This window comes from Rhineura floridana, chromosome 10 (assembly GCF_030035675.1).
Source record: "Rhineura floridana isolate rRhiFlo1 chromosome 10, rRhiFlo1.hap2, whole genome shotgun sequence".
Taxonomy (NCBI): Eukaryota; Metazoa; Chordata; class Lepidosauria; order Squamata; family Rhineuridae; genus Rhineura; species Rhineura floridana.
The window spans coordinates 83,319,097-83,344,592 of NC_084489.1; the positions used below are offsets into that span (position 1 = coordinate 83,319,097).

The 25,496-nt window shown below is 44.4% G+C and overlaps 1 protein-coding gene across 2 annotated transcripts in view; it reads left to right on the top strand.

Moving 5' to 3' along the window:
• The window catches only part of MINDY4 (MINDY lysine 48 deubiquitinase 4), a 103,338-nt gene extending 78,568 nt beyond the window's left edge, over positions 1-24,770 (top strand). For both annotated transcript variants that reach the window (XM_061587627.1, XM_061587628.1), the window contains exons 16-18: positions 5,791-5,971; positions 10,891-10,963; positions 20,812-24,770. In XM_061587627.1, the coding sequence (XP_061443611.1) occupies positions 5,791-5,971; positions 10,891-10,963; positions 20,812-20,860 (303 nt within the window). In that variant the 3' untranslated portion in view covers positions 20,861-24,770. The remainder of the gene's footprint in view (positions 1-5,790; positions 5,972-10,890; positions 10,964-20,811) is intronic.
• Positions 24,771-25,496: the final 726 nt, after the last annotated feature.

Below are 25,496 nucleotides of genomic sequence, written 5' to 3' on the forward strand. Positions count from 1 at the left end.
GTCATTGCAAGTGGCAATAGGAGTTCACGTGGTGGAAGCCTGGCCCCCGTTTTATGTCATTCACAAGACCCCAGAGCGAACCTCATTCCAAGGCGTTGGGGTGGGGGAATGGTGGCCTTCCTTTTCTAGTGAGATGGGATGAAAAAAGGATCAGAGAAAATGTATCAGAGACATTTCAGGACCCTTCATTTTCTTGTAAGGCTTTCTGAAATAATCAGTGTGATATGCTCTGTGGATGCCGGGAGAAGTTCTATTGTTGTTGTTGTTATGTGCCTTCAAGTTGAGTACGACTTATGGCGACCCTATGAATCAGTGACCTCCAAGAGCATCTGTCATGAACCACCCTGTTCAGATCTTGTAAGTTCAGGTCTGTGCTTCCTTGATGGAATCAATCCATCTCTTGTTTGGCCTTCCTCTTTTTCTACTCCCTTCTGTTTTTCCCAGCGTTACTGTCTTTTCGAGTGAATCGTGTCTTCTCATGATGTGTCCAAAGTATGATAACCTCAGTTTCACCATTTTAGCTTCTAGTGACAGTTCTGGTTTAATTTGTTCTAACACCCAATTATTTGTCCTTTTCACAGTCCATGGTATGCACAGAGCTCTCCTCCAACGCCACCTTTCAAATGAGTTGATATTTCTTTTTTCACTGTCCAACTTTCACATCCATACATAGAGATCGGGAATACCATGGTCTATACTGATGCGTTAAATGTTTGGAACTCCCTCCCATTGCCTGTCAGACAGGCATTGTCTCTATTATCTTTTTGGTGCCTGTTGAAGACCTTCCTTTTTCAACATGCGTATGAAGTGAAGATTTTTATCCCAGCCTGCGTTTGCATTGGATTTGAATTTATGTTATATATATATATATGAAACAGCTTTATATATGTTTTTATTGTCATGTTTTATCGTTAAATTGGTTTGGGGTGTTTTCATAGAATGCACGTGTATTATTATTGTTGTTCTTGTTGTTATTAAAATTTGCCCTCTTTGCACTAGCTAGTCCTTTGGGACACCCAAAGGGACTTGCAGTAGCCTGTTCCTCTTATTCTGAAAAAAAAGAAGGAATAACCTGATTCCCTCCACCACCACCAGTTGCACCTTGGAGTATTGTAAGCAGGGCTGTGGAGTCGGTACGCCGAACCTTCGACTCCTCTATTTTTCTACTGTCCGACTCCACCCAAAATTGCTTCCGACTCCACAGCCCTGGAAAGGGCTGTAAATGTCTTTTTAAATTGGAAGCTCTCGTAGGAGCATTTTTATCGCTGCCTGAATATGCGCTGATCTTGGCGTCACAGCGTTTGTCTTCCCCCGGGTCCTGGGTCATACGCTGACACGCAAAATGTTTTCCATCTTGAGTTCTGGTGAAATGCTCAACTGCGGCTGACTTCATGGGAAGCTTCTTTGACATTGTGAGTTTATATTTTAAAAAATTTGTCAATCAACATTTATTTTGAAGTCGGAGTCGGTACATTTCTACCGACTCCGACTCTGACTGCGACTCCACCCATAATAATAATAATAATAATAATAATAATGATAATGATAATAATAATAAATAAATAAATAAATAAATTTAATTTCTTTGCCGCCTATCTGGCCAATGGCCACTCTAGGCGACTTACAAAATCGTTAAGATACAATTGATAAAATACAGTGATACAATATAAAAACAATACATCTGCAACAACAATTGCTTCCGACTCCACGACTCTGACTCCACAGCCCTGGTTGTAAGTATTGAAAGCAGAGAAGAGGCCTGGGCTTCATTCTTACCATCATCTCTTAAGCAGCTTGAGGAAGAACGCTGCCACCCTGCTCTAAACAAGGGGCAAGATAGCTGTGGATGTTAAGAACTTCCATGCTGGAAGTGACCATGGTCACCTTATTGTTGAAATGAATTAAATAGACCATCATGGAGAAAAACATGAATTAAGTCAAACAAGCATAAAGACCCTCCTGGGGAGATGGCAATTAGTCTCTCTTTGAAGGAGCCCCTTTCTAAAGGGTTGACATTTTCCAAACATGAAAACCACTGCTCAAAATTAATGAGAGAAGGTCAGAGCTCCATTGATCAGAAGGGCAGTGAGGCTCTGATCATGTTGGAGCTGCCATTTTCCCCCAGCAGTGGATGTCTGTGAAGGTATGGGAAACAGTCAAAGGAAATGAGAGGCATATTTTGTGTTCTATTTTGTTACCTCATTCATCTCTGCACAACCATAGCATGTTCCAAGCTGATTATCCAAAGTTGGCTTTAACTTTGAAAATATATAGACTATGGATATGCACCGGCTGCAAGATGCAACATATATCTGTATCTGTGGCTTTCGGAACCAGCCCGATCTGTTTCAGAGCTGCTCTGTCTTTCCAATGAGACTTGTTATTCAGACATAACTTTTCTCTTCACAGAAGTAGATGAAATTTGCAGGCACAGAAACCCCTCCAGAGTTTGTTAAGCCTGTCAAATTGTAAGCAGATACATCCAGAGATTTTTCTGTAGGCCATCTTTAAAATTTGATATTAAAAAAAAGTGAAGTCTATAACTTTTTTTCCTGCCAGAATTGGATGCAATTTTCAGGAACAGCTATCCCCTCGAGGGGCTGAAGCCCACCAAATTTCAGAATGATAGCTGCAGTGGCTCTCCTGCAAGGGCAAATGTTAATGTTTTGAGGTACAATGGGACTCATAGGGGTAGAAAAAGAGCGTAGTTCACTGGGAAAGACGGGTGGGAAAAATGTCACCCCAGTGGTCATTTGTGGAGTTTGGGGTGGGGGATACATTGGAGATCTCACCGTTGTTGAATCAGAGTATTGGATTGGCAATAAGGATCACTCTCAGATCATGTGGAACAACGGTGGGGCCCAGTACTTGGTGTGACTTCTCTGTACAGTCTTCAACATTTCCTATAATCCTCCACAACGGGTGGACAGATTTTAGAATTGTGGGGAATATCTTGTCTTTTATTAGAACCCCAAGATCCACCAGCATCCCCCTAAATCTGTTCTGGAGGTTCCCCTAATCCCCTGGAGAAGATTTGCTAAGGGTATGGAGGCACAGAAGGAGAGGGAGAAGAGGTTCCATTGCGCAAGTGGAAATCCTTGCGCTAGAGGATCTATTTAGTTAGATTGTTGCCCTTACCCTTAGAATGAAAGAATTCTGAGCCCAGGAATTTGCTCTGAGTACCAGAACTGAACTGATCTAACAATCTTTCCACACACAAATCCACTCCTCGTTACCCCAAGCATTCTTCATGTCAGCAGTATAATTTGTTTTTTGGGACGAGGGGGAGTCATTTTGTTGCAGTTATAATTAAACATTGAGGAGTCAGGAATCATTGCCGACGTACTGCAAAGCACCTGAAAACTACCAGGCGATCCAGATCTACCTTCTACTTATCCCTGCTCTGTAAAATGCAGGAATTCTGTATTTGGTTATGGAGGGCTTTGGGGTGTTTTTGGCTCCTTGAAGCTCGAAAGTTTGAGAACCAATGTTTTCATTGGGTGGCATTTGTGGTTGTACTCCGGAGAAATATTTTGGTATGTTTCTAATTTCACTTCAAAAGACATTCTTAAGAATTTGTGTCTTCTGGAGGAGGGAGGGGAACTGCTTGTTTAGTTTTCAAAATGCTCCCATATGCATGTGTTAGAAAGGAAATCCTTACGATTTTATCTTCCCCCAATTGAAATCTGCCTTTTGCTCTCTTTTTTTCCTGACAGCATATTTATAACTTTGTGTCTCTGTTCATAACTCAAGAATTTATCCAAGAAACAAATCAACCAACCAACCATTGTATGGAACAATGGCTTTCAAAATAGTAATTAACAAAGTAAGGAGGCAGAAAGCAGTATATCCATCCAGTAAGGGGAAAATAGGGTTACCTAATTGTTCAGTTAAGAAGAAACCAGGTCAGGTGGCTTTGTAGTAGTAATAATAATAATAATAATAATAATAATAAAATTATTTGTGAGTCACCTATCTGGCCGAATTAACGGCCACTCTAGGCGACGTACAATAACATAATAATACAATATATAAATCAAAAAACAGTCAATAATTAATATAAAACCAGCCTTCCAATTAATAACATCATAAAACTAATCGACCCCAAAAACCCTATAGGCCTGCCTGAAAAGCCAGGTCTTCAAGGCCTGGTGAAAACCCATCAGGGAGGGGGCATGCCGAAGGTCAAAAGGAAGGGAATTCCAGAGGGTGGGGGCAACAATCGAAAATGCCCTCTCTCTGGTCTGCATCAGCCTGGCTGTTTTGACTGGCGGGACCGAGAGGAGGTCTTGTGTGGCTGATCTCGTCAGGCGGCATAATTGGTGATGCTGGAGGCGCTCCTTCAGATAAACTGGGCCGAAACTGTATAGGGCTTTAAAGGTCAGCACCAACACCTTGAATTGGGCCCGGTAAACAACTGGTATAATGATATAATGTCTCAGACACAGTAGCTCCATTCATGACTGGTGTCACAAGTCGGTATCATTGGGCATCTCCTGAGTGCCCTTACCCCAGTAGAGGGCACACTGACTTTATGCACCTCTTTACCCAGGCCTTTGACACCTGAGATGTGTGTGTTCAGGACCCACCCTGTTCCTGTGACTATAATTTGTTTTAACTGTTTTTAGCGCTGAATTTTAAACTGTTGTAACCCGCCCTGCTGTTGAACACAACAGAATGAAATTTAACAGGGATAAGTAGAAAGTTCTACACCTAGGAAAAAAGAAACCAAATGCACTGTTGTAAGATTTGGGAATACATGGCTCAGCAATACTACATGCGAGAAGGATCTTGGGTCTGTTGTTGATCACAAGCTGAATATGAGTGATCAGTGTGATGTGGCTGCAAATCCAAATCGTATGAAGTATTGGTTCCTCTCTACTTGGCCACATCTTGAGTACTGCGTCCAGTTCTGGACACTGCACTTTAAGGATGCAGACAAACTGGAACAGGTTCACGGGTGGGTGATCAGGGGATTAGAGGCAAAGCCTTATGAGGAGAGACTGAAAGAACTGGGTGTGTTTAGCCTGGAGAAGAGAAGACAGGGGAGATATAATAGTGCTCTTTAAGTACTTGAAAGATTGCCACACAGAGAAGGGCCAGGATCTCTTCTCCATCGTCCCAGAGTGCAGAGCATGGAATAATGGGCTCAAGCTGGAGGAAGCCAGATTTCAACTGAACATCAGGAAAAACTTTCTAACAGAGCAGTACGACAATGGAACCAATGACCTAGGGAGGTGATGGGCTCTCCAACGCTAAAGGCCTGCAAAACTACCAGCCATAACAGCTATGTTCCACCTCCACTGTCAGAAGCAGTATGTCCCTGAATACCTGTTGCTGGGAATCTTAAGTGGGGAGAGCCCTGTTGTGCTCAGGTCCTTGCTGGTATGCTTTCCATTATGAGTATCTGGTTGGCTGCTATGAGTACAGGATGCTGGACTAGATAGGCTTTTGGTCTGATGTAGCAGGGATCTTCTGATATTCTTAATCACACAGGTCCTTCCCACCCAAGCTAGGAGGGAGGCCTACAATTCTTTGGGAAAGACTTGCGCAGTTGGCCTTGCCAACAGGGCTCAGGCTTTCAAATGTTACATCAGGGAACTCTACGAAACAGCAGTAAGATTTGAAAGGGCCTTTCCCCTTTATTTGAAATGCTTATCGGGGGGGGGGGGTTCTCTCCAACTCGGAAGATTAGAATTTTATTTGTTCAGCCATTATGCAGTTCTGAATGTTTAACATTGAATTAAACATCTTTTTTAAATCCGTGCACTTTTGTTCCCCTTTGCTCAGGTTGGTTGCTATGTGAAGACCCCCAAGTTTCCAATTTGGGTTGTGTGCAGCGAAAGTCATTTCAGCGTACTCTTCTGTTTGCGGAAGGATTTGCTCGGAGACTGGAAAACAGAGAGACGGTTTGACCTCTATTACTACGACGGCTTAGCCAATCAGCAAGACGAGATCCGTCTAAGCATTGGTAGGGAGACAAACAACCAGACTGAAGCTGTGCAGCTGAGGCTGGGCATGTGGTTGATATCATGCATTTCGTGGAAATGGTTAGGATGCTGTCAAATGTCACATTCCTGTTTGGGAGGGTAGGAATGTGCTCTGTGATTGTGAGGTCCCTCCTCCCTGTCTCTTCCCCCTTTGGATGCTCAGCTTAATATGTTTGGTTAAACCACAGTTTGTTATTAGATTTGAACTGGCAAACTGTGGTTTAAGTGAACCTTCCAAACATGGGTGGAGACCATGGTTTGATCCTGGTTTTCAATCCTGGCTTCAAGGGCTCACTCCAACCACAGTTTTCAGTTTGGATTTAACAGCAAAGCTGTAGTTTCATCCAACTAGGAGTGTCCCATTAAGCAGGGAGCATTTTGAGAGGAGGGAGCGCATGAACACAGATCTCATCCCAGGCCCTTCAAACTATGGTTTGGAAGATCAGGGTTGTGATGCAACTGTGGAGTCCATGAAATGGTGACAGTTGCCAAAATTTGGAGAACAAGCCACTATGGGTGTCATTCTTCCTTGTTTGCATTACCCGTTCAAAATATATTCCTCTGGATGTTTTACAGGATACCAATCCCTGATAGATTGCTGCACTCAGTCCTGGTCATTTTTTAAGAGTTTTGCAAGTCTGATTTCAGATCTAAATCCTTTCCGAACCCTTTCCACAAATACTCTTCTACTATCATGTTTCAGCGTGGATTGATCTCTCTGTTGACAGTCTGTGTACTTTTGCATGTGTTCACATAGAAATCTGGCCCGCCCCATTTCCATGTTAATCTGCAAACAACTTTTTTTTAAAAAAATGTGCACAAAAGGGCTCGTGCTGGGAGGAAGAGCAGGATATTAATTAATTTAATTAATTAATTATAACGCTTGTATTTAAAATACATATTTTGACCTATTTCAGAATGCACATTTCTAAATAGCAATTAGATACCATTCAAAATAGAAGCAGTTACATGATAGCATCGAGGGCTTTTTTTGTGACGGTGCTCACCTCTCCTTTTGTAACCCGTAGCCGCCGTTTTGTGTTGGCACCTGCAGGACTTTGATCAATATATGAGTACCGCCACCTCATTTATTTATTTTTTTACCAAAAAACACTGAAAGCATCCATCGCCTCTCCTAAACTACTGTCCTTCAACCTTGGGTCCCCAGATGTTGTTGGACTACAACTCCCATCATCCCCAGCCAGCTAAGCCGATGGCCAGGGTTGATGGGAATTGCAGTCAAACAACTGGGGATCAGAGGATGAAGAAAGTTGCATCTGGTTGCCTTTCAAGAGCTACGGTGAATGTAGGTTTCACTTTAAATGCTTTTTGTCTACCCCCGCTTTTTTTAATTTCTCACTTCCAGCCTGCAATTATAATGCCTGCAAAGTCCAAAGTTTCCAGTCTTTGTTCTTTGGTGTATTGTCTTGTAGCAATCCGAACTGTGGAAACGCTTTGCCTTTTCCAGACCGCCCACGTGTCTAACCATCTTAGCTCCCCACAGCCACCGGCTGCCGTGAAGTTGAGGGCTGCTATTCATAGAGGACCAGCAAGGGAGAGGCGTGTGGGTGTTCTGAAACCGAGAGCTGTCGTTCAACGAGGGGAGAACTAGGGGCCAGGGGAGTGGGATTTGGTGCTGAGCGCTGGCATTTTTCCCCCCTTCCTTCTGATTTTCGACAGCAGTCGACAGCTATGCGCCGTCTGCCTGCCACTTCCCTCCCTCCATCACATCCCCAGAAGGCGGCTGCAGTGGCCAAATTCAGGGCCAGAATAGATGGTACTCTGTTGTATGGCTCACAGACACATCTAGCTTTTTAAAAAATTCAGCTGCTAGCATGGTTGGGTAGTGATAGTCAACAGGAGTGCCGCATGCAGGGAGGCGGTGCTTAACCCTTCCTTGCCATGATCCTGATAAAAACTAACCCCTTGCAGAGCAGTGAGCAGAAGGGGAAAAGCTTTCATTGGCTGGAGGGACAAGGAACCTCAGGCCCAGGGCCCCATATGCAGCTTAGCTTTCCAGGCCACACCCCTCTCCCCAAGCCACACCCCTCATCACCCCTGCTCCACGCTCTCCTCAAGTGCTTTTGCCTGGATGGAGTGTGTCCCTGAGTTTTGGCAATGCCTCTAGCTTGCCTGGATGGCAGATGGAAAGATGTGTCTGTGTAGTGTGTGTTTAGAAGTCTCTGACTGTGGCCTAGCTGGAATGGAACCTGCTATACAAATGTAAAAATTGCATCTGTAGCTCCACCCAGTTTTGCCTGTAGCCGCTCCCCTTTTTTGCCTTTGGCCAAACCCACCAATGGCATGCCTCCTCAAGAAGGTTCCCCAGAAAGCCCTTGGGCTGAAAAAAAAATCCCACCCCTGCTTTTTAACAGAAAGCCACTCTGTCAGAGCCTGACCAGCCAGGGAACTGGAAAGAAAGCCCTATGAGGAGAGATCGAAAGAACTGGGCATGTTTAGCCTTGAGAAGACTGAGAGCTTGGAAAAGTTACTTTTTTAAACTACAACTCCCATCAGCCCCAGCCAGCATAGCCACTGGATTGGGCTGATGGGAATTGTAGTTCAAAAAAGTAACTTTTCCAAGCTCACTCTGAAAAGTTGCCACACGGAGGAAGGCCAGGATCTCTCCTCGATCGTCCCAGATTGCAGGACATGGAATAATGGGCTCAAGTGGCAGGAAACCAGATTTCAGCTGATCATCAGACAAAACTTCCTAACTGTTAGAGTGGTACAACAATGGAGCCAACTACCTAGGGAGGTGGTGGGCTCTCCAACACTGGAGGCCTTCAAGAGGCAGCTGGGCAGCCACCTGTCGGGGATGCTTTAAGTTGGATTCTTGCATTGAGCAGTCGGTTGGACTTGATGGCCTCAGAGGCCCCTTCTAACTCTACTATTCTATGACAATCAGATTGCTTCAGCCGCAAGACTAGCTTCTGAAAAAGAGGATCACTTAAAAACAGGTGTGGAGAACCTTTGGCCCTCCAGATGTTGCTGCAACTCCTGTCGCAACTCAGAGCAGGACATTTAGGGTGGCTGCTCCTGTTCTGTGGAACAGCATTGCTGAAGAGATGCGACATTTGCCCACTATCTGCACTTTCCGGAAGCAACTGAAGACATTTTTGTTCCAACAAGCCTTCCCAGCTGGATGAGTTGGTCTTTGCCATGTGTGGCTATTTGGCATTATTTTTTTATCTGCTGCTATTTTTCCTATATTGTTTTAAACTGCTTTTTAGCTGTTTTTATTGCATATTGTACATTGTCTTGAGACGTGTGTGGAAGGTGATGAATAGCAATCTTCCTCAGTCGTCACCATCAGCAGCATCCTCACACCTGGCCATTGGCCATGCTTGCTTGGGCTGATGGGAATTATAGTTCAGAAACATTTGGAGGGCCAAAAGGTCCCCACACCTGGCTTAGAATATATCAGTTGCAATCACTGCAGTAAGTAATTATGTATGGCTAGGGGAACATATCTTTCATGCTGTTTTTTGTATTGTCCCTTATCTGGGCAGTAGTGGAGGCTGATGGCAAATCGGGCTAAAACCTGGAGCAGATTCACTGCCCCACTGACATCGGAGCCACAAGTACTCCACTGTTGGGCAGCAACGATTTTCACATGGTGAAGGAACAGCTTACATCCCTGTAATCAGCAAGGAAAATATATGATCCAGGCAGATACTTGTTTGGAGAGATGCCCGATTCATACATTTCTTCCCCCTAAAAAACAAAAATGAGGGGCATCATGATTGCACAAATAGAGCCTCTGCATGGAGCTCCACATCATATATTCATAAACGGAGGAGGGCACACAAATGTCCCTCCATCGCATGAAGACAATTGTTGCCCAGATAACTGCGCTTAAAATACCATCCCCATGTTTCCCCTGTAACATTAATGCAGGAACTGGGATGTGATATGCTTGGTAGAGAAATTTGATCTGGATTGCATTTTAAGGAAACCTGCCTAATTTGCACACAGCTCTCCACTGAAATCCACACTTCTCCGAATTTTTAAATGTGATTTTCCAGCCAAAAAATGCACACAACGTTGCATACATTAGGGGAAAGTGTGTGTAACAAATGCATATATTGGCGAATGCAGCATACATACAATCTAGTGACTGTAGCATACAAAAATGCATTATATTAGGGCAAATTGCTTTGTAAAAATACACACGTTAGGCAAAACCACATAGGAGCAAAATGTGTATATTGGGGAAAATATGCGCTGAAATGCTGATATTTCTTGCGCGGTTTTTTTTAAATCAGGAAATGATGCGGAACTGTGGCAAACTGAATTCAAGATTAGAAAAATGACAAACAGAGAAACAGAAATTGACGGGTTCAGTGGCGTCACTAGGGTTGGTGTCACCCGGGTGCGGTGCGCACACCCCGCACCCACATAGTGGGTCCACCCATCCCTACACTGTGTCTGTGTGGATTCTCAGGGATGAATTGACTGCTGGGAGCACCTTAACCCTTTCCCTACCTGCCACTTCTTTCCAGCATATGCCTCCAGGTTTGCTTTTCAGGGTTTGCCCCCCCCCCCTCCAAAATGAGAATTGTGTGCCCACCAGAATGGGGGAAATGTCTTGCAGAGTGTGTCTTTGTGTCTTGAGAGGCAGATATACAAAGGAGAAGTAGCAGTTGCAGGAGGGGTTTATTTTATTTTATTTATTTATTGTATTTATATACTGCCCCATAGCTGAAGCTCTCTGGGCAGTTTACAGGGTTAAACCCTCTTCCAGCCTGCCGGCCTGCCGGCCCTCCTGTGTGTCTCTTCTCACTGATGAACAAGCTTCCCCTGAGACTGCCACCCTTCTTTACATTTCTCCCCAAACATGACAGATGCTCAGTCGGCACATGTGTCATGACAATGGATGTCTGATTTATTCCTGCAGATACTTCACAGCCTTACACTGAAGAAAAGGAAAATGACCTCATCCCTCCACTTGAACACTGCATCCGGACCAAGTAAGTGAAATCCACTGCGGGGTAGGGTAGGGGATCCTCCTCCACTACTTCATCAGAATAATTTTTCAAAGGAGTCACACTTTTTATGTGTCATAGGAATGTAGTTGGCAGTCAATTCCAAGGTGCAGAAAGTCACGTGCTGGTCTATGGAGGCCTGGATTGATGCTGGCTTGAAAAGCAAGCACATCTTATTCCTTTTACTCTTGTGATTACTTCCTACCAGAGACAGAGTGGCCACTATCTGATCTATCTATTTCAGTTAGGGACCGGGGAGAATTTTAATTGAGATTGAATTTAGAGGCAAACCTACCTAATTTGCACTTTCCAAAAGAGCACACGAACTGAACCGCAGCCATCCTTCGAAATTCACACGTGTCCAAATTTTGCAATGCACTCCTCCAGCCAAATAATGTGTGCAAAAATGCAAATACTAGTGCCCATATAGATGTGCATATTGGTGAAGAGAAATACAAAAATGCATTATTTTAGGGGAAATTGCTTTGCAAAAATGTGTACGCTAGGCAAAAATGTATACAAACATGCGTACTTAAGGAGAAATTCTCACCAAAAATTAGAAACTGAGAGAAACTGAAATTGACAGATTTGCCCGTCCCTAATTCTCAGCCTTACTAAGTTACTGCAAAAATGTTTACTTACCTGATTTTTGCATGTAAGAGCTGGTAGAGGTTAGGCAGAATATTTCATCCCTCCTTTGACAGTCCTTCTTGTGAGTCCAAAGCTACTAAGAAATAATCATTGGAGACAAGAAATTAGGGATATCGATTTCGGATTCTCTCAGGTTTCTGTTTTTCCAATCTTCAGCTCAGTTTACTACATTTCCATATTAGTTTACAATTTTAAAAATAAGTCCAAGTGAAAATGCATCAGTATTTTAGTGCACATTTCTCCTGGTATAAATATTTTTGTATGCAGTTTTTGCAAGCAATTTCCCTTAATATAATGCATTATAATGCATATCATGTTATTTTCACCAATATATGCATTTTAATGCACATAAGCATTTTTGTCTGCAGTTTTATTTTGGTTGGAGAACTGCATTGCCAGATTTCAAAGGAGAACTGTCTTTTGATTTGCATATTGTTTCAAATGAGAATTGGGTAGTTTCACATTAATATGCAGACTGAAACCTTGCCTTATCACCCCAAGTTGACTTAAATTGCAATACCATAAAGACAAGAAAAAACTTAAGAGATATGAAAATGGCAGATGAAAATACAACCAAGAAATAATTAAAGGCGAGAAACTTACCATAGAAGCTGTCATATGCCTAACAGCTCACAGGGTTATTGTGAGGATGAAATGAGGAAGAGGACCGCATTGTGCCACCATGAGCTCCTAAGAGGAAAGATGGGATGTAAATGTAATAAATAAATCAAAATGGGCATTGCTAGATACCTAAAATATCATCATGATGTTGTCTGGGAAATATAACTCAAGAGCAAATATTACAGTTTGGGTGCCACCACAGAAAAAGCCCTTTCTCCAAAAGCCACCCGTTGAACCCTAGGGGGCTGAATGTCTGGGGCTCTTGCCGGACCACACTTCCCCCCGCCCCCAGGCTACACACATCATCTGCCTTGCTGTGTGTCCTCCTTGAGTATTGTTGACTGAGTGGAATGTGTCCTTGAGCTCTGCTAATTGCTCTTGTTTGCCTGAGTGGAGGATAGAGGGGTGTGTAAGTGTGCGTAGGAACTAGCCTACAGTGCAAACATAAAATGTGCATTGTTGCTCCACCCACTTTTCCTTTTGGCCCCGTCTGCCTCAGGCTGAAAAAATGTTCCCTTCCCTTGCACTAAACCTCTGGTGAAAGAGGCACCCAGAGAAGGGCCCAAATAATTGTCTAATACCTTTTCAAAGGCATCAAAGCCCATGGCCATCGTCACATCTTGTGGCTGCGAGTTCCACAAATTATGTGCCACTGGAAGAGGTCTCTTTGGTCTGCCAGGAGTCTCCTGACAATCAGTTTCACCAGATGGCCCCCAAGCGCTGGGATAATGATAGGGAGGGCTCTTGACACCATGGGAGAAAAGCATGCTTTAATATCTTCCTACGAGCTTATTCGTCTTTTCAGCGGCGAGAGGTCTCATGGCTGTAACAGCAGCTTGGTAGGCAATGGTCAGCAACTGGCGTTTCTCCCTTTCACCACGTTCCTGGTGAGGAAAGCTTTGGCAGCCCTGCCCACTTTTTTTAATGGATTCATGGGGCCTTATGCAAGATAGCAACCCTTTTTTTAGTAGGAATAGAGGCTGAAACTCTGCTGTGCTTACTGCCTGTGATCCTTTCCCATCCCTGCTGGCCTGGATGCAGCCCTTCCTAACCCACTTACTTACTAAAGCCGATCTTGTCCATCTGTAGCCTTGCCTGGCCACCTCCCCAAACCCTGTGCTGCAAAAACGATGCCCTTGAACTGTATATTATTTTGTTGTCAAATGTAGCTGGGAAGCCTTGCAGGTTGAAACTGCAAACGGCAGCTTTTCACTTTCCGTCTTCAACAATGCCAGTTAGATTGCACACTGCTTAGCAAAAGGCATTATGTTTTGCCTACGTGCATTTTCAAAAGAGCGCAAAGACTTTTCGAGACAGTATTAAAGCCTTTGTTTGAACATCGCAATCTGTTTTGTCGCTAATACTCTTTCAACAAGCCTTTTAAGTTGAGACCTATCCCAGTCTGCATCTGTGTTGAAATTGCTTTTTAATATGTTCTTAAACTTTCTTTTTTCAAATGTTTTTAATCTTAGAAGATGTTTTGATGGCTTTTTTTAAGTAACGTCTTTAGAGATGTTTTGTTTTAATATCTTTTAAAGTTTGTTTTTATGATGTTTTAATGTTTTAGTGCTTTTGTTTGCCACCCTGGGCTCCTGTTGGGAGGAAGGGCGGGATATAAATCAAATAATAATACTAATACTCCCTAATGGTTTTTTCCCACTGAGCCAGTGTGGCGTAGTGATTAAGGTGTTGGACTATGACCTGGGAGACCAGGGTTTGAATCCCCACACAGCCATGAAACTCACCGGGTGACCTTGGGCCAGTCACTGCCTCTCAGCCTCATGAAAACCCTATTCACAGTAAAAAAAATGTAAATTGACTGCCTTCAAGTCAATTCCGACTTATGGCGACCCTACGAAGAGGGTTTTCATGGTAAGCGGCGTTCAGAGGGGTTTTACCATTGCCTTCCTCTGAGGCTGAGAGGGAGTGACTGGCCCAAGGACACCCAGTGAGCTTCATGGCTGTGTGGGGATTCGAACCCTGGTCTCCCAGGTCGTAGTCCAACACCTTAACCACTACGCCACACTGGCTCTTTGAAGGCAGTACATACATATATTTCCCCCACTTAGGCCTTTTCTTTACATTCTTTATCATTTTCAAGTGATCGATTTTCAGAGGCTGGAAAGCTGTATGATAAAATAACTGTTGCCTGCAGCACATTTTTAAACTCCATTTTTATGCCTATTTTGGCTTTGTCCTGCTCAAACAGATTTGGTAGGTTTTTAAGTACTCCAAAAGCCTGCAAAACCTGTTTGATCAGAAATAATACAACCATTTGTACAACAACCAATTATAGTTGTCTTCCTCATATCCGTGTGTCATTGAAATCGGAGAAGGCGACCCACCCACCTCCCTTTCTCATGCCGTTCCCAACCTCAGTCTCCTGACGACTAAGGAAAGAGCCGCCACATGTCCACCCGTTGCAACTCCCATCTCAAGACACCTATGCAAACATTTGGTCCAAGAGACGAAAGGAATGTGTGTTTCTTGAGTTGTTTGGGCAATGCCATATGGCCTAATGTATTCCATCACCCCAACGAAGAGAGAGAGAGACTCATATCACAGTCCCAGTTCTCTGTTGTTTTCTTTCTCCAGCAAAGGAAATAATGTCTGTTAGCTCTGCTTGAGGGAAGACTGCAACTTTGATCTTTCCAAAATCTGAAAGCCAGGGGTATATTTTGTTAACTCCAAAGATCTGCCTTTCCTGGCATTCCCTTTGCTTGGATGTATATCTGTGGAATGCCAAGGTTCTTTTCAAAGAGCACATTCCGCTAGAATAGTCAATCGGAATTGCCACAGGGGTGCATAATGTTAGGTAAGGTGGGGGAAGAGCAAAGGGGGAAACATATCTGACCGTGAGATGCCACCTGGCACAGTTTACCCTAACCGGAAAATTTAACCTTCTGTTTTCTTTGACTGTGATGCTTCCTGACCCTGCAAATACTTGTCCACAGCTGTTGAGCATATGCAGGACTGTTTCTGGGCATGGGCTACCCTGGGGTCCTTAGGGAGGAAGGGCAGAATAGAAATGTAATCAAATACATAAATATAAATCAGTAAATCAGCTTCCCCCAACCTGGTGCCCTTCATATGTTGTTGGGCTACAGTGCCCATCATCCCTGACTGCTGGCATAGCTCTAGAATCATAGAGTTGGAAGGGGCCTATAAGGCCATCAAGTCCAACCCCCTGCTCAATGCAGGAATCCAAATTAAAGCATACCCGACAGGTGGCCGTCCAGCGGCCTCTTGAAGGCCTCTACTGTTTAGGGTTGCCAGGTCCATGGCCTGAGACTGATCCTGCATCTTTAGGAGAAGAGAAAATTCAGCCAAGTGCAGGTGTTCTTGCAACCCTGTAATGGGAAAAACCACAAGGTGGAATTCTCCCTTCCCCCTGCACAACTTGTAAAGATACAGAAGACCTCTTGGTTGCCAGGCCCTGCCTCCAAGAGGTCTTGTATCTTTCAAAGTTGTGCAGAGAGCAGGGAGAATTCCACCTTGTGGTTTTTCCCATTACAGAGTTGCAAGAACACCTGCACTTGACTGACTTTCTCTTTTCCTAAAGATACAGGATCAGTCTCAGGCCATGAACCTGCCAACCCTACTACTGTTGGAGAGTCCAACAACTTCTGGAGGGCATGAGCATGGAGAAGGGCTGTTCCAGATAGGGAGATGTACCTGTGCCACCACTTTTCCATCTTAATCTGAGCCGGTATGGTTTCTTCCCCCAAGGTCCTTGCAGGACCACGTTGCCTGCCTGCCCACCCCACTGGGAATTATTTGAATTAATTATGTCGATTCATTATATTGCAGGAGCTTAAGCATCCACTCGTTTCATCCTCACAACAGCCCTGTGAGGTGGGTTAGTCTCAGGGATTGTGACTGATGCAATGAGATTCATGACTAAGTAAGGATTTGTGCCTCCCTCTGGTCCTAGTCCAAAATCACACTGACTTTGAGGGCCACCACTTCCCCACACACACACATTTGTCAGTGTGTACGGTTGCCAAATGGCTAACAGGTGGGGGAAATACCCAGAACATTTCTGGGCCTCTTCCTAGTTTTCTCTTCTGCATCTGACCAGCCTGTTCCCTATAACACCTCCCAGCAAGGCCTCAGAGGTGGTTCTTTACTCCATCTTCTGCCTGGGAAGTTCTCATCCCAGGATCCCTTTTGTGATGAGCAGCCCTTAAAACTCCTCCGATTTTCTGGGCTCGCCGCTGAAGTTTATAACCTCAGGAGCCCTCCCTTGGCTATCTCTTTCACAGCTGCTCCTCTCGCAGCTGACTCACTCTGCCTGGTGGCTTGTCTCTTTTGTTTGTATAACCACAAGCCCCACCCACCCCCGGTCTCCTGCTCTCAATTAGTATTTTATTCCAGCGGCTTCACTGGGACAGAGATTCTCCCCCTCTTTTAGTCCTTGACTCTCCTTTGTTACCATGTGCTTGCCAGCAACCCTTCCTCTTCCTCCTTGTATTTTTCCTACTGTGGTAAATTCTTTTACACTCTCCCATGCCCACTCGCTGCCTTTTATCTGGGTGCAGGGAGGGTGCGAGGGCATTGCCTGTGCCGCCTTTGCAGCCTGCCCCTCCCAGTCCCTCCCAGTAACATGCAGTCTGGCCATGAGAATGAAGCCGAGTGAGCCACTCAGTTGCTGCAAAGAGTGCGCAGACGGCATCCACCACATGGGCAATGCAAGTCCTAAGCTTGCTTATTTATATTTATATCCCACCTTTCCTCCAAGGAGCTCAAGGTGGCATATGTGGTTCTCCTCTCTCTCCATTTTATCCTCACAACAACCCTGTGAGGTAGGTCAGGCTGAGAGACTGTGACTGGCTCAAGGTCACCCAGCGAGCTTCATGGCTAAGTGGGGATTCCAACCCTGGTCTCCCAACACTCTAACCGCTACACTATGCTGGCTCTAAAAAAGGAAAAGAAAAGGCCGGATAAGGCCTGCTGTTCTCGAACCACTACAGTGATTGTTGTGGCAGAGCAACGACTATCTGAAGGAACCACTAGGCTAAGCGTTCATCCCTCATCCTCAGATATCATAAAAGAGGAAATAGTTTGCAAACAAATCTCTGAAGCATGCATCTTTAGGAGAGGAGTATTCTGGCTTCCATATATAGAGATAACGTGAGCCTGTCAACCAAGTGCCTTTCTTTTCTTTTCTTTTTTTAAAAAAGGCTATTGAGTGTATTCAGTTCAGAGATTATTGTCACGACCGTGAACCATAACGAAAAGAAATAAAGTAGCATTGGACATAGCTCCATAAAATAAGAAAAACAGTGTCAAAAGCCCCTAATATTCTCACCCATCATGGTAACATTCTGCATGTTATTGTTTACATTTTTGGGGGGGGGATTTGCTGTGGAGCTGGCAACAGTGAACAACCTGCTTTGCTCTGATAGCTCTGCATGAATATTACCTGTTAGTTCTTGCAGAGGGTGGGCCCCGAGGAGATCAGCTTATATACAAGTGGAGTGTGGCGGGGACTCCCATTGCGGGACATGTGGCTTGTGTGGGATATAGATGCACTGAATGAGCAAATCTTGAAAAATAGCTGCTGCAAACCCAGCCTAGCGGCTCAGCCCCTTTTATTGCCCCCCACCCCTTTAAAGAAAGAGAGGGACACATTTGTTTCTTTAATGTTATGATTTGCATCCATCGCTTGCCTCCAACAGAGATGAAAAGAATAACTGATAAAACGTATTAGAACTAGGGCTGGGGGAGAAATTCGATTCAGTTCACATTTAAAGCTGAATCTATCAGATGTTTACTTTCCGGAACAATATGAGCACCAAAACGCATCCATCCACTTTTGCACTTATCTGCACTTTGCGATGTGGCTCTCCAACCAAAAAAAGTTTAGAAAAATGCAAGTGGAAACTATGCATAAAAATGGATACATGAGTGAAAGTGACGTATGCAAACCCTAGGAGGAATTGCTTGCATAAATGTATATAGTACTCAAAACTGCATGTTGCACTGAACTGATGAAGAATTTTCATGAGGATTTTTTTTAAAAAAACACAAGTTGCTGCAGAAATGTGGAGAACTGAATTTAAGCCTGGAAAAATGTGGATCAGAGAACCGGAAATGACAGATTTTTCTATCCCTGATTAAAAATTACTCCTCTAAAACCGAATCAAACAATATCTTTAAACAGCATAACAGTAATAAGAGGCCAAACAGGCAAGCAGCCTGCCTATCCAGACTATTAATATTAGCTAAGGATATGTATAGATCAGCGTCCAATGACCTGGTGCTCTCCAGTCATCAGCTGTACTGACCGGGGCTGATGGGAGTTGTAGTCCAAAACATCCGGAGGGTGTCAGGTTGGCGAAGGCTGGTATGGAACTGCAGAGCTTCAATTTCCACTTTTCTGCCTCGTCTTTTCAGACATTCATTGTGACTCTAGAGAGGACCTTGGTTATCCTTGCTTTTAGGAATTTAGGAAATTGAAGGTACACCCAGAATGTGCATCTAAATGCAGATGCTGTCCCTTGCTTTCAGTGGGATGTGAATCCCCACTCTTCAACCCTTCACCAGCTTGTACATCAGTTTGTACATTAGCTAGCTACTAATATTTTTCTCTTGCTGGAAAAACAAAAATAGACAGAAGACTTTCCGAATATTGCCTGAACTGACAATGTGTCAGAAATTGAACATGACAGATTGTTACTGTATTCCTTTTATTTGCAAATTTACAAAAGAAGAAAATTCAAATTAACATACAATACAGAAGTTGTATTGTGTACAACATCTTTGTACGTAGTTACAGTGGAAAGGTCAGAGACCTGGAGAGGATTCCAGCTTTCTGTGTGTCTTTCTTTAAACAAATAAAAAAGGGCTTGTATAAGAGACGTTAAACACGTCGTGCTGTTGCATCCCCAGATTGACTCTTAAGTCAATTCAAGTGGCAAACTGTCCTGTTAGCAAAGCTGGTTTTCTTCTTTTTTTGAAAGAAAATTGATTTCCCTCATCCATTCCCCCCACTTTTAAACCTCTCCGTATAATTCCCAAGTGTATTTCGACAGTCAGTTTTGGCTCCTCGCTCAAGCTCTTTTGAAGTTACAGCCATAAATAAACATGACTGTCAAAGACTCCTTAAGAGAACAATCAGTCCAGGCTGATTCAAATCTCGGCCCACTTTCTGAAGGCCACCGGCAGGAAGGGATTGCTGTTGAGTTCCCATTGTAATGGGAGTTCCTTTGACGTTGTGCCTAAGCGGTGGGTGACAGCTCTCCTCCTAACACCCAAAGAGGATCAGGGTCAGCTGTCACCACCTGTACCTGGTCCACGGCCATACCACCCTGACCACCATGGGCGTGGAGGCATGCGGGCCCAGCCCTCGGGTGCTGACTTTCTGAGACGCGGAGGAGGCCGAGCTGCTGGGCGCTGACACCCAGGGCTCCGAGTCTGAGTTTGAATTTACCGACTTCACCCTGCCCAGCTAGACTCGGATGCTGCCCGAAGTGGGGGACGACATGGGCAGCGACAGCGGAGGAGGAGGAGGAAGTTCTGTGCAAGGCACCCCTGGAGTCCCCGGAGGGGCAGTGGGGTTGCCCTCTGTTGCCTCGCCTGGGCAGCTGGACGCCCAAGAAAATCAGGACAGTTGCAAATGCAGTTCAGCTGGCTTTGAGGAGACTGGAATTTAACACAGAAAATGCAGTTACTTGTCCCACGGATAAAGCCACCATTAAGAGCTACTATGTGCATTGTTATTTAACTTTTGCAGATTGTATTTGGTATTGTTTTATTGATGCATTTTTATATTGTATTTTATATTTGTGCTTTTTGTAAGCCGCCTTGAGGGCCTTTGGCCAAAAGGCGGGGTATAAATAAACTAATAATAATAATAATAATAATAATAATAATAATAATAATAATAATAACAGGGATTGCCTGCCTCATTCAGTCATATAATCTTAAGCTAAACTTACCACCCACAAACTTCATTTCCCTCCATATGTAGACTCCAGGCCCATCAAACTTCTCCATCTGACCCCATGGGTGCTGTCATCCTGCCCACGTCCTCGCCATTTACTCATAGTTGTAGTGGCTGCTTAGAACTACCTTCTCTGTAGGGGCAGGTTACCATTTTAATGGGAACCTACCAAATTTGCAATAAGTGAACCGAAATACAAGCTGCCATTTGAAATCTGCAAACTGAACGTGTTTGCAAAAGTAAATAATGTACAAAACAGCATATTAGGGAACACTGCTTGCAAAAAATGAGTCTATTAGGCAAAACAGCATACAAAAAATGCATATATTAGGAAAAATGAGCACAACGATGTGTATAGAATTTTCATGCTGACTATTTTAAAAAAGAAAGGCATCCCAAATGAGATGAACTGAAGGTTGGGAAAATCAGAAACTGAGAGAAATTGAAAGGGACAGAGTCATCTATCCTTCTTTCTGAGTAGACTTGGTTAGTGATGGACTGTGACTCTCACTGTTTTAAGCAGTGTTCACACCCAGAGAGTTTCATAGGAAGAAGCTAGGGTCAATGAGATTATGGAAACCCATCACAGTTAAATCCTTTGTTTTGCCCTTAGGTGGAAAGGCGCAGCAGTCAACTGGAATGGTACAGAACCCATCCTGTGACCTCTCTGACCACACTGACTAAAACCAAACCCATTCCCACCCTAATAGAAAGCTGGGAAGGTGGCGTGTGTGCTTTCATCGCGTGCAACAAGACCGAATGACATCGGATGGATGATGACAGGATTTCGGCGCTCCGTCGGTTGTGTAAACAGTGGCTGCACACATTCTGGGCTTTTGCTGTGTGCCGTGTGTGAAAATGGAGAGCCAACCTTGACAGCCAAAACAAGCTGTGGGAAAGGGCAGTAAATCTGTCAACTTCTACTCAAGTTCCATTTCTGAATCCAGTCCACGTCCTGCAATTGTGTCTCCTACTAAACAATGCTGAATGCACCCACTTTTATATTTTAGCATTTGGACCTTTTTCAGTCTTATTCTAAATCAAGGAAACAGAAGCATACACAGCGAAAGAGAGAAGAAACTGTTCTTTCTGATACTGTCATTCATCAGTTAACTTAATGGTTCCAAAACACTGCCAGGATATCACTGCCAACACTTTTTCTTATTTTCATGAACTGGTATCTTCTCCTTTTGTTGGTATTTTGACTTCAGGCTACTGAGAGACCCAAATCAACAGCATTGTCCCTCTCTTAATTCTGCTAAGGGACTGTGGGCCCATCTGGAATGCTTAAAAATTGTTGTGGGTGCCAGCCACAAAATGGCTGCCATGGAGGCATGACATAACACAAAATGGCTGCCGTAGAGGAGTGGCATAAAACAAAATGGTTCCCGTGGGAGCATGGCACAAAAAATGGCTGCCGTAGAGGAGTGGCACAATGGGTGCCACATCTAAAAGAGTAGAAAAAGAAACAGGGCCTCAAAATGGTGCATGCGTTCCCTCCCCCCAGCAGCTGCCCCATCACTGGGGCAAAAAACACCTACATCAGCCATTGCTGTGCTCCCTCTATGAGAGTTTGAGGTGGGAGGGTGGGCAACCAGTCCTAGCATCAAGTGAAATGCGCTCATGTTGAGAGGGGGTCAATGTCGGGGAAACTGAGCTAGTACAAAGAGGAACTGAGCCAGAAGAGCAAAGAGATTTTTGTGTATTGCAGATTTTTGAGGGGATATTTACTGACACCTTTCTCAAGCACTGTAGGATGTACTGGTTGGCAGACTGGTGCCCTCAGATATCATATTGGCTGCTCCTATGCTCAGGGATACCTTTCCTTGTCTAGGCCACAATATTGTTTGACAAAGAGAATGATTGGGTTGCAATTCTAAGCAATGAAAGTAACACACTGTAAGCTAGTTAACTATTTACATTTGTGTTGATACATTATATTCAGCATGGCTGGCTTGCCAATATGTAGGATGTAGGATTTTATGGGAATTTCAATAAGGTACCAGGACCTGACATGGAGGTATCCTACAAATCTCCTATCAGCTTAACTTCCTTGGTCCAGGAGCTTTCATCCACCAGATGAACAAAACTGGTACAGCCAAAACCACTGATGTCACATCCACACCATACATTTAAAGCACATTTAACACACTTTTAAAGCACATGGCTTCCCCCAAGGAATTTGAGTACTGCTGTTTGATAGGGATGCTGGGAAGTGTAGCTCTGTGAGGGGTACACCCAGGAATCTTTGGGGGGGGTGTCAGCCATGTGCTTTAAATATGTGTTGAATGTATGGTGTGGATGTCATCTGAGTAGCAAAGTTGAACTAAAGCTTTATTGAGGACGCCTGCAAAGTGCCTCCCACCGACGTCAGACAAGCGTACAAAGGAAAGGCAAATAAAAAGGTTTCTTACACTTCCAAAGACAGCCTTCCACTAGTAGCAGTAACTAATAGAGAGATGACTTGTTAGCCCAGATCCCAGGGGGTAATCGATCATCACAGCAACCCAACCCATCATTCAACAGAGCAAATCTCTCAAAGTAGTCCTCTAGGGTCCAAGCCAAGAGACTTATCCCAGGCTTATCTCTCCCTCCCTTTTTATGCAGTTGTTTGTGACCCAACTCTGTATATGTTGCCCTTCCCTGATTGGCTGTCCACACCTCCTCTTTATGGACTTTTCCTGGCGACTCCAGGTATATGGCACATGTTCCGTCCATGAGTCGAAGGTTGCAGAAAATCCCTAGATGGTTATTTGGGTACTTCCCATTTCTGTATCAAATGGTACAAATCAGCAGACTCTTCATTCCCACTTTCCTCTTCTGCTTGTGAACTGGTTCTTCCTATTCTCGCTCTGGCCGAGGGTGGGGAACCTCAGGTCTGGGAGCCAGATGGGGCCCACCAGATACACTTCGGACTTTCTCTGCACCCTTTGCCTGGCTGGCATCTGCCCTTGAACTGTGTTAGTGCCTCTTACTTGCCTTGAATGGAGGATGGAAAGGGGTGTGTCTCTGTGTGTATGCACCTCTGACTTTTGTGCCAGTGGAACGTAGCCTACTTTACAGAGAGTCAGAGTCACATCCATTGCTCCACCCACTTTTGCCTCTGGCCCAGCCCACCACTGGCATGCAGCCTTGGGGAGGTTGCCCACAAGGGAGCACAGCCCTTGGGCTGAAAAATCTTCCCCACCCCTGCTTTAGCCTAACTGCAGTCTATATTTCCTGTTATGGTACATCCAGGTTCTTATTAAGAAATAGCAACTTCCCCCAGCCCCTTTTCTCCATGTGCATGAGGATGCATTGTGTTATTGAAATAGATTTATTGCTGTAGATCAGGGGTAGCCCAAATGGTGCCCTCCAGATGTTGCCGAAGTACAGCTCCCATCATCCCTGATCATTGGCCATATGCTGGCCAGGGCTGATGTGAATCGGAGTCCAACCTCATCCGGAGGGCACCATGTTGGCTACCCCCATATAGATTTCTCCTCCAGGGCCAGCATCCCCATGGCAATTCCCAACAACCAATCCCATCCGTTTAAAGTTATTAGAAGTCAGCTTGGCCACAATCTATTAGGTTTCCTTGCCCCAGCTGGCACGCATAATTCACATGGATCGACGAGAGGGAAACTGTGATGGTCTTCACTCATGTAAGGCGTTCTAATAGGCAGTACAGCTGGGAGAGAATTTGCCAAGGGGGTGGCAATCTCTGTGGTGGCTAAAATGTCTAGACTGGGAGGACTCTGCATCCCAGTAATTCTGGGAAATACGTTCTCCTGACATGTAGTGAAAATAAAAATATTGTTGTGCACCACCCCAGTCTCCGAGTGGTGTGAGATTCCAGGGGTTGTTGCGCTTATCCGGGGTTTAGTTTCTGTGGAAAGAAGTTCAGCAGAAACTATGGTGTCTTATAGGCTATATGGTTTTTATTTATACATATTAGCAACCTGAGCTTAAGATAGAGGGGTTCACAGCGTTACCAGTCCAATAGATCTTGTTTTTCTATCAGGCTTGCAGGGAGGCACCCCAAAGCCATGGTGCAGAGAGCAAGCCTCTCTGTGTCTCCCTAGTTCTCCACTTCTCTGTACTAGCGTAAAAACACACTAGCCTTCCTTCGCTCTAGGATGTGGGGAGGATGGCCTCTCCTGAAAATTCTGAATGGCCTACATTGCTCTCTGGCAGATCCTTACACTTGTTAATGGCGGCACTTGACAGACCTAACAGGCACTCCGTTAGATTTGCAAAGGAAATTAGTCTGACTAGTGGAGCAGGGTTCTTTCTTTGCAGGTTGTATCTCTTACAGGCACACAATTATAAACCAGAAAGGGTCTCAGAGATACCATCCAAACCCACAATCCTATAACAATACATAACCCTGGGACTGGTTTCTCCTTTCGTTGATCAGTTTTCAGTGATGTTTACACAAAAGCACTGCGCTCGGGAATGTGTGCATAATTGTTTCCTGGTGATCCTCCCCACTTCCTCTTCCTAGGTGGAACTTGGCTTGAAATCGTCATGGGCTATGACAAGGTAGCCTTTGGGCTGGATTCTCTTATTTTAGTGAAATAGTTGGGGGGAGGTGGGCTGGGCTTGTGGAGGGGGGAGGTCAAAGAACTGCAGGCAGGTAAGGGGTTCCCCACGTGTGCCTTCAGTTTATCAGGAGTGAAATGTGCCTCTCAGGATATCTTTGGCTACAGTTTACTATAATTCCTTTTCCCATTCATCAAAGCAAAAATACAATATTTAGGAGAAATATTTTCACCAGGAATGTTGTATGTGGCTTTAGCAATGCTCCTTGTAGCTTCAGATTTTTATATATAAATTTTAAAAGGCCTAAAGAGATACACTGGTATTATTATTATTTATTTATTTGTTTGTTTGTTTGTTTGTTTATTTATTATTAATTTCTCCTAGCAGCAGCAAATGAAGGAATTCAGCATTTCTGTTGACTGTATTAAGGACATAGGAAGAGCCTTACTGGATCAGGCCAGTGATGCATCTAGTCCACCATCCTGTTCTTACAGTGGCCAACCAGGTGCCCCAATGGGAAGCCTGCAAGCAAGGACCTGCACACAAGAGCATCCTCCCCTCCTACGGTTTCCAGCAACTGATTTTCGGAAGCATCCCGCCTCCAATCATGGAGGGAGAGCACAGCCATCATGGCTAGTAGCCACTGATAGCCGTATCCTCCATCAATTTGTCTAATCTTTTAAATCTATCCAGGTTGGTGGCCATCACTGCCTTCTGTGTGAGTAAATTCCAGGTTAACTATAGAATCAGTACTTTCTCATGACTTGGATCTGC